The sequence below is a fragment of the Sorex araneus genome, chromosome 2 (genome assembly GCF_027595985.1).
Source record: "Sorex araneus isolate mSorAra2 chromosome 2, mSorAra2.pri, whole genome shotgun sequence".
Lineage (NCBI taxonomy): Eukaryota > Metazoa > Chordata > Mammalia > Eulipotyphla > Soricidae > Sorex > Sorex araneus.
Genome location: NC_073303.1, coordinates 7,016,679 through 7,031,027, shown reverse-complemented (window position 1 = coordinate 7,031,027; position 14,349 = coordinate 7,016,679). Strand labels below are relative to the sequence as shown.

Here is a 14,349-nt window from a genome sequence, read left to right as displayed (position 1 = left end):
ATAAATAAACCTGTAGGACAGTTTAAAATGATAAATATAATGCAATGCTCTGGAACAGGTTCCACTCTAGAAATTGAAATGAATCCACAACCTTATGTTTTCCAACTCATTTTTATGTGATAGCAAAGAGAAATGCCACTGAAAATTGCTAGGGTAATTTTGAAAGAATGCCTGAAGATATACACATCTTAGAGACTCTGACATTCAAAATTCCTTCATTAAGTGTCTTTCTCATACACTCATCAAGCCATGAATTTTCCAAAGAATTTTCGTCATTGCTCCCTTCACATCTTTGTTCCGCAGTGTATAGATGACAGGGTTTATCATGGGGATAATAATGACATAAAAGAGAGACGTGAACTTGCCCTTATCCTGAGAGTAGTTGTTGCTGGGCTGGAGGTAGGCGTAGATGCCTGTGCCATAGAACAGGGAGACCACGATGAAGTGGGAGCCACAGGTCCCAAAGGCTTTGCGCTTTCCCGCTGCAGACTTAATTCTTAAGATGGCCCTCACGATCTGACCATAGGAGAACATGATCAATGAAACAGGGATGAGAAGAGAAACAACACTGGCAAAGAACATCTCAGACTCTGTGCTTCTGGTGTCGACACAAGCGATCTTGATCAGTGCAGGAATCTCACAAAAGAAATGGTCTATTTTATTTCTCCCACATAGTGGTAAAATGAAGGTGAGCACCGTCTGCACCAAGGAGTTGGTAAAACCAAAGATCCATGAGGCTGAAGCCATGAGGGAGCAGAGCCGGGGGTGCATGATGACAGTGTAGTGCAGGGGCCTGCACACGGCGGCATAGCGGTCAAACGCCATGACTGCTAAGAGCATGCATTCTGTGCATCCCAACCCCAGAGACACAAACAGCTGAGTCACACAACCAGCATAGGAGATAGATTTGTCAGTTCCACTTAGATTAAATAGAAACTGAGGAACAGAGCTGGTGACATAACACATGTCCAGAAAACTTAAGTTGGAGAGGAAAAAGTACATTGGGGTATGGAGATTTGGATCTAGATAGGACAGTGTAATGATGGTGGCGTTCCCCAGCAGAGTGAAGATATAAAGGATTAGAAGAACCACAAAAAGGATGAGCTCCAGGTAAGGCCTGTCAGAGAAGCCCAGTAGAATGAATCCACTGAAAGAAGTTTCATTTTTCTCTTCCATTATTTGTTAGTATATGTCTCCTGTCAAAACAAAGTGTTTAAAATTCTTATTCAGGGGATGGAGTGAATAAGAATTTCACTCCAACTGTAGTTAGGGCATTTGCCTTGACTGTGGTCGACCCCGGTTAGATTCCCAGCATCCCATATGGTCCCATGAGCACCGCCAGGGGTAATTCCTGAGTGCCAAAACTGGAGTAACCTCAGTGCATCACCAGGTGTGACCCCATAAAGCAAACATAAATAAATATGTAAATAAATAGGCCCGGTAGTCATTTAAAAATTTCTTAAACAGTTATACTTGATAATGTGGCTCAGTGGTAGAGCACATATCTAGCATGTGCCAGGCACTGGGTTTTGAACCTGTTTACACATGCCCTCCACTCCCACAATCACCACTCGTGTGAACCATACAACTATTATAAAGGAGTTCTTCAATTAGGCAGGTGGATACAGTCTATCTTGGCAAATGTTTAAGCTGTATTTATATAGACTATTTAATCAAAAGATATACTCATCATCATTGATACTATTCTACCTACTTAGTTCAACAACTTCACAAATGCTATTATCATTGATAGTCAATATAAGAAATATTATCATTGATAGTCAATTTAAGAAATAGATGCTTACATCATTCATAGGTATAAAAGATATACATATATATTAGATTATGTGTTACAGGGTTCAAATACCCATAAAATATATGGGTCTTTAAACCTTTTCAGAGAAAATGGAGTTAGGGAAAAAAAAGAAAGGAAAATCAGAAAAAATAAAAATTGCATATAGATTTATTTTATGTATTATACATGGCTGTATTTGACAGAGCTCACAAATAATAGATAATAGAAGATATAGGACTTATTTTGTTATTTCCATACTATTAAGGACTAAAAATGCATTTGATAAAATATAAAATACAGGCAAAATAATGTATAAATGATTTGGTGCTTTGCAGAAAACAAATATATTAAAAAAATAAACTGAAGAGCTATTTATCTGACAGAAATGAACAAAAGGTTAGCTTGTTTTTTAAAATTAGGTAAGTAAGTGGATGTAGTGATAGCACAGTGGGTAGGGCGTTCACCTTGAACATGGCCGACCCGGGTTCGATTCCCAGCATTCCATATGGTCCCCCAGCACCGCCAGGAGTAATTCCTGAGTGCAGAGCCAGAAGTAAGAAGTGAGGATCGCTGGGTGTGACCAAAAAAGCAAAAAAATAAATTAGGTAAATAAAACACTACTAAAATAAAATAAAATAATGTATATTTTCACTATTAAAACCGTGATTCCTGAATTACAATAATTTCAGTGGTTTATTTAAAAATTTTCCCCACTGATGCACTAATACTTTGCTTATGGAAATTTCCCATGGGATTTTAGCTACTGATAAGTATAGCACAGTAATATTGTATGTCCAGATTATTGATATTATTCTAAGTCTTGATATCTCAAATATTTTTAAAAGTACACCTCTGTGTGTTATAAATGCTCCAAGTTCACTCTGGCAACTACATTGAGAGGTTCCTAAGCAAAGCCATTTGTTGGAGCTACACTGTAGAGTTTTCAACACCATAACAAACACGTTGGTAGCTCTAAGATTACTTGATGAAGTTCATTTATCTGTTACTTTACAAAATCATAAAAAATTAAGTAATTTTCTTCATAATTAAGCAAGAGTTTTTTCTTTTTAAAAAATCTCCACATGGCAAAGATTAAGACTACAACACTTTATTCCTTTGATGAGCAAATGTACATTCTATTGATCTGGATTACTTATTCTTCCTACTCTGTTTCTAGTCTTCCTAACACTATTTGCACCAACACAACAGGTATAATCTTGAAGGAGAAGGAACAGAATTGGTTCATTTGGGAATTTTTTTGGTGAGGAGGGGTGTGGGACTGTGCTCAGGGTTTTTCCTGGTTCTGAGCTCATGGATCAGTCCTTCCTACTGGTGCACAGGGGACCATATCAGAGATCAAACCCAGGTCAGACTCATGCAAGGCAAGTTCTCTTCCCGTCTTCCCACCGTGCTATCACTCCAGCCCAGGAACAGTTTTTGACTGAAGGTCAATAAGAAATTTCCTTCCCAATACCTTTAAAGAATTATGTGCTTTGTTGGAAATCCTCACCAATATTTAAGTGAATAGCAAATGAAAAAATGCAGTAGAATATATAGGTCATTAGTAGCAAGCTATAAATAAAGATGACTAGGAATATTAAACCCATTCGTTGCAGCTTCAGGAAGAGAAGATGTTGTTCTTAAAAACCATCATAATGAGACACATCATAAACACTATTATGAAAATTAGACACAATTACCTAGATACAAATATAAGAGCTTGAAAGGATAAAAGCATAAATGTGTAAATAATTAAGTAAAATAACAACTAATAGTACAGAAAAAGATAGAAAAAGATGGCATTCTTATAATATTTTTCAGCCATAAAAGCAATTAATGGGAAATGACATCTCATGAGAACACAATTTTACAATAATATGCAAGAAAATTTTTCAAATGAAAGATTTTTTATCAAATGGAAATACTATTGACATAGCAAGATGGAGGGGAAATGGTATATGATACATGAAATGTGCAATATTAACACCCCAATTCTAAAATTTTTACAGAAAATATAAATTGATAATACTAAAGTATACAAATTAAAGATTTTAAATGCAAACAATTAATATCTGTGATTAAGATATAAAACTGCTTTTAATTTCATGTATTATTTTAAAGAATGAATACTCTGAGTTTTCCTGCCCTGTTTCTGAATGAATCCTGAAAAAATACTGCCAAATTTTCAAATATAGCAATCAGTTCTGTAACGGACAGGTATTGCTTTATTTTTTTTCCTTTAATTTATTTTATTGAGTCACCATGTGGAAAGTTACAAAGTTCTCAGGCTTATGTCTCAGTTATACAATGCTTAAACACCTGTCCTTTTACCAGTGCCCATATTCCACCACCAAAAAAAAAAAAAGTACACCTCCAACTCCCCCACCCCCAGCTGCATAACTGATAAAATTCACTTCATTTTCTCTTTACCTTAATTACATTCCATATTTCAGCACAAAACTCACTATTGTTGTTGGGGTTTCAACACAGAACTCACTATTCTTCTTGGAGTTTATCCCCCCCAAAATACGGCCCTATTGACAAGGAAACATTTGATAATTAGTTCTCCACTAATGAGAATGAAGAGATATAATGTTTTAGGATTAGAATTAGGATATGTGTGTTTTAGTAATTAACTACATGGAGATTTAAGTGGGAAATTTTATCATTTCCCTTCCTGGGGCAGCATAAAGCAAAAGCTTAGTTCACAGTCTGGGGACATGGGTTCGAGCACTTGCTGGGATCAGAAGTAATCTAGCTGGCTCTGGATCTTGGTCGTTCAGTAGCAAAGCGGCTGTGCAAACGCATGGCCACCCGGGTCGAAACTCGGCGGAGCACGAGTCGGAGCCGGTACCGGCCCCGGCCTGAGACTCCAGGTATTGCTTTAATATGTTTCTATTTCATAGGCCTGATCTGAATTCAGTCATATTAGGACATCCTTGATAGTATTCAAGGATGTATAAAGTGGGGAAAATAAACCTATTGTTATATCTTAATGAAAGTCTAATTAACATGAATGGTGTTTTGGACCATGTTCTATGAAACAAGAGTATGAAAAAAGGCTTCCAACGCATAATGGGTATTGAAGAGGCTCACTCAGGGTAAAGGTGATGAAGCAAGCCAAATAGAGCCAAATAGAGTAGGTAAAAAAAAAAATTAAAAAGAGATATGATCATCAGAGGCTGGAGCGATAACAAGGCAAGTGCATTTGCTTTGCATGAGGCTGACTTCGGTTCGATTTCTCTGCCCCTCTTGGAAAGCCTGGCAAGCTACCAAGAGTATCCCACCTACACGGCAGAGCCTGGCAAACTGCCCATGGCATATTCGATATGCCAAAAACAGCAACAACAAGTCTCACAATGGAAATGTTACCGGTGCTTGCCTGAGCAAATTGATGAGCAAAGGGATGACAGTGATACAGTGATACAGTGATGATCCTGAGAGTAATTCAGCATGAGACTAATCCCATAAAAACCAGAAAAAATATTCTTGAACAGAACTCTCTATGATGGTAAAAATAATCTATCTTTACTTCAAATATCATAGATAATATTCATATTCAATACTTAATATGTAATCACCTATATTCACAATAGTTAAAGATATATGAACATTTGCATTAGAAAAGCAAAGAACAGAATTCTACCTTTTTTCTTTTTTAAAGTAGGAGCATTGCTCTTTATTCAGACATTGATTAAGCTGATTGATCTGGGCATGAACTCCACAGTACTCTACCATTTATTTCACTGTAAAAACCTGTAAATTTAAGTAAGTACAAATGTCTAGATGCTGCCACATTGGATAGCACAACTATAAAGCACTGATTGCAGCAGAGGGCTTCTATTCTGAGCGAAAATGAGCATTTTAAAAAAATATAATTTAATAAGTCTTTGGCTACTCCACTAGTTTCCAGAAACCTCCTGTGAATAAATTTCCCTTTGACCTGAGGGCTAGTCAGGTCAAAGAAGAAATTGATGTCACCTAATTCCAACACCTTGATATGCAAATAGGGTACTGACAGGAACACCCTGCAGTACAAAGAATCAGTGAGGCAAATTAACCACTCTTCAAAGCACTCATTCTGGTGCTTGTGTAGCAGAACTGGGATGGTCTGATGGACACATCAGTGCAACTGGAAGCAAACATTGTCACTTGCCTAACTCACTGTTTACTTAAAAACTCAGTCCATCTTCACTCTCCCTATCATTGTTGCTCTTCGGTGAACTCATAATCAGTTGAAGGGTCATCATTTCTCAATAAACTCAACATAGAAATGCAATGACACAATAGCCAAAAATTGGAACTTCCTTATTGGAATTTTCAACCTAGCATTCTGAATTTCCATATGTAATTTACTGGTTGTGTAGCTCTTTGTGGGAGTAAAAATATTTTAAAGACCACTGACCTAACAAAACAGCTTAGCATAGAAAACAAAAATTTTGTCATTCCACATTGAACAAGAAGCCAAAGGAAGAGAATGAAAGTCTAGCACTTTGACAAACATTACTGATTCTACATAGTTAAGGGATAAATTTTAGTATATCCAAATAAGCTTAACCTAAATTATTTTCCACATGGATATGTTGATATATCATGAATAAGGTACAATAGAATGCAATATCCAGTGTTGCATTATTGTCTTCTAAAATGAATAATTGAACTCAGTTCTGACTTTTGGTGAACTGAGAGAGCATGTTCCTTTTTCTCACCAATATAATGTAAAGAGTATAGCTTTTTGATATAGAAGTATTTGGACCAGATATTAAGTTACAATTCTACAACAACACAAAGATGTATTCCATTCTACTCACCTTTATTCAATATGTCATTGGGTGCTAAGCAATACTGCCACCTCTTTTCCAAGTTTTCAACTTAAATATAGTACTGAGATTGAAGCCAGGATAGCTCAGATATGAAGAAGCAAGATGTACGTGGCATGCATTGAAAACAAAGGGGAACAGCACCAACATCAGATTATGCAGAAATTTGTGCGGAGCCAAGTGATGCTTTCTCATGGTAAATATGTCTATCATTCACATGGAATTCTACACTGTATTCTGCCTCTAACTAATAGGAAGAAGAATAAAAACAATTTTGAATGTGGTGTGTAAATTTCCCCAATACAATGACCTGATATATGACAGATAGATCTTTATGGCATATAAATAGGCGAGAATGGTATGAAATTGCACTCTGGAGTTGCTGCACAGAAAACCAAAGTTGTTTACCAGGCTAAAGTATCTAGGGATCTCTCGCCTATACTGTTAATTAGCTGCTGTGTCAAGATGTCCAGAGATGATAATCCTCAGAGAAAGAAGAAATCAAGGAGAGTGCCAGAGGCCACCTAATCACTCTTGTTTATGACTTCATACATTTGGGAGAGTACAAACATTCCAGGAAGTTCTAGGGACCTCAATGCTCATCTTAGAAAGGTTTATCTGTTTTTAAAACAAAAATTTTAAGTTGAAGACCATTTTAATATAATGAAAATAAATTAAAATTCACTCATCTGTTTCAATAAAACTGTAACAGAATATTAACTTGCCTTCCTTTATAACTAACCTGGAGGGATTGTAGAGATAATTAATTTACTATCTACAAATGCATTTCCTCCAAGTATACATAACTGCCATTTTTATTTACAATGTTCACCAAAAGGAAGCAACTTCTGCTAAAAATTACTTTTTTAAAAAAATTGAATTACTGTGAGAACAATTACAAAGCTTTCAGGTTTAAGTCTCAGTCATACATTACCAAACACCCATCCCTTCACCAGTGCACATGTTCCACCACCAAGAACCCTAGTGGACTCCCCCTTCTCCCCCGCCCCCATCCTGCCTGTGTGGTAGATTATTTTCACTTTACTCTCTCTTACTTTGATTACATTTAATTTTCAACAGAAAACCCACTATTATTGTTTGGAATTTTCCCCCAACAATGGGACCTGCTGAGAAGGCATAATTAGATACTTTGTTTTCTATTGCTGATAATGAAGAGCATATGATGTCACATGGCTGCGACAGTGGCAGCTCGGTTTTGGACTTCTAGTATTTTAATAATTAAGTCCAGCGGTATTTCTACCATCAGCTGCTGCATTCTGAGATTGGTTTGTGTGCCTCTGGGATCATGCCATTCAGGAGCAGAGGAGCCATTCGTGGGTGGTCCTTCGGGGTCTCGTCTGGGCGGGGAGCTCGGCCTGTTCTGTACCCCTCCATTGTGAGATTTCTTGCATCCTCCATCACCTCAAGCCCCTACCTCTCTTTCCAATTTGCTCTGAAAGGTGGCAGTCGCCATGCTGCTGCAAAGGGGAAATGGCCAAGGGACAAAAACCCTTCCCCTCCTGGGGCTGCATGGGGCCGTAGCCTAGTTCACGAGCATTTCTGTCAGCAGCCGCTGTGTTCCAAGATTGGTTTGTGTGCCTCTGGAAACATGGCCATTCAGGGGTGGAAGAGCTGTCCTAGAGCGTTTTATTGTATATCAGGCAAAGTCATGTGGCCCCATAAGCGGCCGTGTAGTTTGGAGAAATAGTCCTGGTCCCAACATACTGGAGGCATGTTTGTAGAAGTTCATGGTCGTCGGGATTCCATCTGGAGAAGGCGTAAAAATATTTTTTTTATGTTAGAATTTTATTATTTATTTTAATACACAATCTCTTCATAATATTTGTCAGGCATCTAGTTCAGAACAAGACTGTGTAGGAGCTTTTCAGTTTGATGCATTCCCACTTGCTTATTTTCGCTTTTATTTCCTCTGCTGTTGGAATCAAATACCCAAATATATCACAGAACCCAGCATACTGAAGTGTTTTACCTTTGCTTTTCTTCAGTAACTTTTATGGCTTGGGACCTTATATTCAGCTCTTTAATTAATTTTTTACTTAACTTTTATACATGATGTGAAATAGTTTTCTAGTTATCACATATAGCTGGAGAGGGAACAACAAATGAATCCAAAAAGTAGTCAAAGGAAGGAAATAATAAAAGCTAGAGAATAAATCAATAATATAGAAACCAAGAAAGCAATGCAAATAATCATTGAACCAAGAGGTAGTTCTTTGAAAGAATAAATGAGATAGACAAACCTTTATCCAGACTTACAAAAATAAAAAGAAACTGTTCAAATAAATCCAATTAAAGGCAGAAAGAGAGAAATTACTACAGACCCCTCAGAACTTCAAGATGTTATAAGAACAACTTTCTGCTTATGTTAAGCTAGAAGATCTAGAATAAATGGGAAAATTCTTAGAATCAAAACTAAATGAGGAGGAAGTAGATGACCTGAAAGGCCAATACAAGGAAGGAAGTCAAAACAGTGATTAAGAATCTCCCCAAGGGGCTGGAGTGATAGCACAGTGGGTAGGGCGTTTGCCTTGCATCGGCCGACCCGGGTTCGATTCCCAGCATCCCATATGGTCCCCTGAGCACCACCAGGGGTAATTCCTGGGTGTAGAGCCATTAGTAACCCCTGTGCATCACTGGGTGTGACCCAAAAAGCAAAAAAAAGAAAAGAATCTCCCCAAGAACCAAAGTCCTGCTCTCAGTGGGTTTACTATCAAACTATCACAGAAGATTGACTGTCTTTACTCCTGAAGCGCTTCCAAAATATTGAAGAATGAAAGCTAACATTACACTAAGACACAAAGCAGAGTTACTTCAGAAAAGAAATCTCAGACCAATATTCTTAATAAATATTGATAAAAATAATCCTTGATAACATATTAGCAAGCTGAATCCAACAACATGTCAAAAAACATCATATACTGTAGGATAACATAGCCTCAGGTAGTTTAAGTTTATTGGGAACTTTCCTCTGTGTTTATTTGTAACTTCCTTTTTAGTGTTCTGTTGACTTGTATATATTGTTTTTCTCTTCTCCTCAAGTCCTTTTAATACTCATAAGTCATAATTAAATCATAGTTATTTTATGATGAGATCAACTATAGACTTATGCAGATTTTTATGTTAATACGTGTTTATCCATTATTTAAATTATTTTAAATTCATTTTTAGTGAATTATTTTAAATTATTTAAAAATTATTTTAAATATTTTCTTTAAATTATTTTCTGGTGAATCTAAATAAGCATCAGATAACATATGATATTTTGTCTTTGGTTTGGTTTTGCAGTCCTGCTCTGAGCTCAGGGATCAATTCTGGTGGGTTGGGGGAACCATATGGGATGCCAGGAATCGAACTTAGGTCAGCTGCATGTAAGGTAAGTGCCTTGCCCGCTGTACTATTGCCCCAGCTCCAAAGGTATTCTTTTTTTTTTGGGGGGTTACACCCAGCGATGAACAAGTGTTACTCCTGGCTCTGCACTCAGGAAATACTCCTGTCAGTGCTCAGGAATTGAATCCGGGTTGGCCATGTGCAAGGCAAATGCCATACCCACTGTGCTATTGCTCCAACACCCACAAAAGTATATTTTAAAAATATCTGTTACACGCCCTCCGCCCAGATAAATCCGGAGCCACTGAGCCTGAATCGGACCCTCTGCGCCTAAAGACTTTGATTCCAGATATCTAACACATTCGGGCATCCAGCGCAGCATCCAATAGCAATGCACTGGGACTGTGAACTGGGCTACAACTCTGTGCTGCCGGGGGTGGATTTTTTTTCCTCCCCACCCTGTCTTCCTGCACGGAAAGCGGCGGGCTGGCGGCACCCACGTGGCAGGCGCCATCTTCAAAGACTCCAAACCCAGAGGTATTCGGTTTTTACTTTTGGGGCTCCCAGGAACTCATGGGAATGGGGCGTAACTGGCACGCCCTCGGCCCAGATAAATCCGGAGCCGCTGAGCCTGAATCGGACCCTCTGTGCCTAAAGACTTTGAATCCAGAGACTTCTTACAGCAATGCACTGGGACTGTGAACTGGGCTATGTAATTTCTGGCAGAATTTTCCCTGGACTTTATACAGAAATCCAAAACCACGCGACTTAACATTTATAATTGTCAGTAATGTGAAACGGTTCCTTTTGAACAGGTCTGACTTGGGGGGGAAACTCCAAATAATAACAGTAAGTTTTTGTTGAAATATTGAAGGTTATTAATGTAGCAGCCACGTCTCTGGATTGTGAACTAAGCAAAAGCCCCACGCCGGCCGATGCGGCGTGGCGTACACCATACTATGAGGCGCGGGAAGGGGGATGAGGGGGAAAAAGAAAAAAAAAAGGGAAAAGGAAAAAGGAAAAAAAAAAGAGAGTTATGTACTTGTAGCAGTGGGGCTACATATCTCTTCATTTCCAGCAATGAAAAACTAATTATCAAATGTAGTAGGTCTGTCTCTCTTGGGTGGAAACTCCAACAACTATAGTGAGTTTTGTGTTGAATTATGGAATGTAATCAAGGTAAAGAAAAAATAAAGTGAAATTCATTAATTATACAGTAGGGGGTAGGGGTGGGGGCGGGGGGTATACTGGGGTTTTTGGTGGTGGAATATGGGCACTGGTGAAGGGATGGGTGTTTGAATATTGTATAACTGACATATAAACCTGAGAACTTTGTAACTTTCCACATGGTGATTTAATAAAAATTTAAAAAAAATTAAAAAAAAAATATCTGTTGCATTACTTTTCGTAATTGTGTGAACTATGAGACGACTTGGGACATTCATTGACAATAAAATATGCTCAAAAGACTTTTTCTCCTTTTAATTCTGGATAACACAAAGTAGTGCTCAGAGACCACTCTCTAGGGTACTAAGGGGACCATTCAGTGCCTGTGTCTGAATCCGGGGCTCCTGTAATTGCACTCTAGAAATCATTTTAAAGAGAAAAGAAGACGAATATGGCTTACAAACTTAAAGTAGTCATTTTAGATGTTTCACATACCCATTCCTATGGCTGTGTATAAATGTGTAAAAGAACAAACAACAACAACAACCAAAAATTTCATTCACCCTAACACAACTTGAGGTACCATTGTAACTGGCAACAATGATTCCTTCACCTAGTGATTTGCATGCATAGCCTGTGAAATTAATACTATGATATATGATTACAATGATTATAATGAAGTGGTCAAAGATAGACTCATTTCTGAATGGCTTTATCCAGATTCACTGTAGAAAGTTTTGCCTTGAGCTCATATTCTGTATTTTCATAGGTCATGCAACTAATTCTGTGAAAAGACTCAGCTATAGATAGCATTTTATAAAAGAATCATTTGGAAATGATAAAACATTGATATTCAATACAGCATTTTGTAGTCATACTCTCATTTTAACCATTCCTCTTATACTATGTTTTAATATGTATTTGCAAGTCAAATGAAATAATGATCCCAAAAGGGGGTTGTAAATGAAAATAAATAAACTTGTAGGACAGTTCAAAATGATAAATATAATGCAATGCTCTGGAACAGGTTCCACTCTAGAAATTGAAATGAATCCACAACCTTATGTTTTCCAACTCATTTTTATGTGACAGCAAAGAGAAATGCCACTGAAAATTGCGAGGGTAATTTTGAAAGAATGCCTGAAGATATACACATCTTAGAGACTCTGACAATCAAAACTCCTTCATTAAGTGTCTTTCTCATACACTCATCAAGCCATGAATTTTCCAAAGAATTTTTGTCATAGCTTCCTTCACATCTTTGTTCCGCAGTGTATAGATGACAGGGTTTATCATGGGGATAATAATGACATAAAAGAGAGACGTGAACTTGCCCTTATCCTGAGAGTAGTTGTTGCTGGGCTGGAGGTAGGCGTAGATGGCTGTGCCATAGAACAGGGAGACCACGATGAAGTGGGAGCCACAGGTCCCAAAGGCTTTGCGCTTTCCCGCTGCAGACTTCATTCTTAAGATGGCCCTCACGATCTGCCCATAGGAGAACATGATCAATGAAACAGGGATGAGAAGAATAAAAACACTGGCAAAAAATAACTCAGACTCTATGAATTTGGTGTCTACGCAGGCGATCTTGATGAGTGCAGGAATCTCACAAAGGAAATGGTCTATTTTATTTCTCCCACATAGTGGTAAAATGAAGGTGAGCACCGTCTGCACCAAGGAGTTGGCAAAACCAAAGATCCACGAGGCTGAAGCCATGAGGGAGCAGAGCCGGGGGTGCATGATGACAGTGTAGTGGAGGGGCCTGCACACGGCAGCATAGCGGTCAAATGCCATGACTGCTAAGAGCATGCATTCTGTGCATCCCAACCCCAGAGACACAAACAGCTGAGCCACACAACCAGCATAGGAGATAGATTTGTCAGGTCCACTGAGATTAAACAGAAACTGAGGGACAGAGCTGGTAATATAACACATGTCCAGAAAACTTAAGTTGGAGAGGAAAAAGTACATTGGGGTATGGAGATTTGGATCTAGATAGGACAGTGTAATGATGGTGGTGTTCCCCAGCAGAGTGAAGATATAAAGGATTAGAAGAACCACAAAAAGGATGAGCTCCAGGTGAGGCCTGTCAGAGAAGCCCAGTAGGATGAACCCAGTAGAAGTTTCATTTTTCTCTACCATCATTTGTTAGTATATGTCTCCTGTCAAGACAAAGTATTTAAAATTTTTATATAGTATAGTTGAAGTTATATAGTTCAGTGGCTCAGTGGTAGAGCACATATCTAGCATGTGACAGTCACTGGGCTTTGAATTTGTTCACACATGCCCCCCACTCCCACAATCACTACTCTTTTGAACCATACAATTATTTAAAAAGGGGGCTCTTCAATTAAGTGATATGTACAGTCTAGCTTAGCAAAGGTATAAGCTCTATTTATACAAGACTATTTAATAAAAAATATATTTATCATCATTGGTAGTATTCTACATGAACTTAGTTCAACAACTTCACAAATGATATCATTGGTAGTCAATTTAAGAAATACATGCTTGCATCATTCATAGGCATAAAAGATATATATAAGATTATGTATTACAGGATTTACCCATACAATATATAACTGTTTTAGAGAAAATGGAGTCAGGGAAAACAAAAGGTAAACTAGAAAAAATAAGAGTTACACATAGAGAGGTTATTTTATGTATTATACACAACTGTATTTGACATGGCTCACAAGTAATAGGAAGTAATATAAGGTATCGGACATATTTAGTTATTTTCATATTCGTGAGGACTAAAATAACACTTGATACACATGCAAAATAATGTATAAATTATTTGGTGCTTTATTGGAAACAAATTTATTAAAAAATAAATTGAACAGCTATTTATCTGAAAATGACTGCTAAGAAATGAACAAAACATTAGGGTGATATATTTAAGTTAGGCAAATAAGACAACAAAAATAAAATGATGTACAATATTTCCCATTATTAGAACTGTGATTCCAAAATTACAGTAATTTTAATGTTTTATTTAAAAACATTTCCCTATTGATGCTCTATTACTTGCTTACAGAAATTTTCCATGGGATTTTGTTCATGGTAAGTATAATACGTAATATTGTATGTCCAGGTTATTAATATTCTTCTAAGTCTTGATATTTCTGTATTTTTTTTAAAGTATGCCTCTGTGTTATAGATGCTTCACGTTAGCTCTGGGAACCACACTGAGAGGTTTTTAGGTAATGCCATTTG

The 14,349-nt window shown here is 37.5% G+C and overlaps 2 protein-coding genes across 2 annotated transcripts; both read right to left on the bottom strand.

Moving 5' to 3' along the window:
• Window positions 1-231: 231 nt before the first annotated feature.
• On the bottom strand, window positions 232-1,185 carry LOC129402510 (putative olfactory receptor 2B8). The gene has a single exon (XM_055129372.1). The coding sequence runs from the start codon at window positions 1,174-1,176 to the stop codon at window positions 232-234; it is 945 nt and encodes a 314-aa protein (XP_054985347.1). The 5' UTR covers window positions 1,177-1,185.
• An 11,145-nt stretch (window positions 1,186-12,330) lies between these two features.
• Window positions 12,331-13,281, bottom strand: LOC129402508 (putative olfactory receptor 2B8). The gene has a single exon (XM_055129364.1). The coding sequence runs from the start codon at window positions 13,273-13,275 to the stop codon at window positions 12,331-12,333; it is 945 nt and encodes a 314-aa protein (XP_054985339.1). The 5' UTR covers window positions 13,276-13,281.
• Window positions 13,282-14,349: the final 1,068 nt, after the last annotated feature.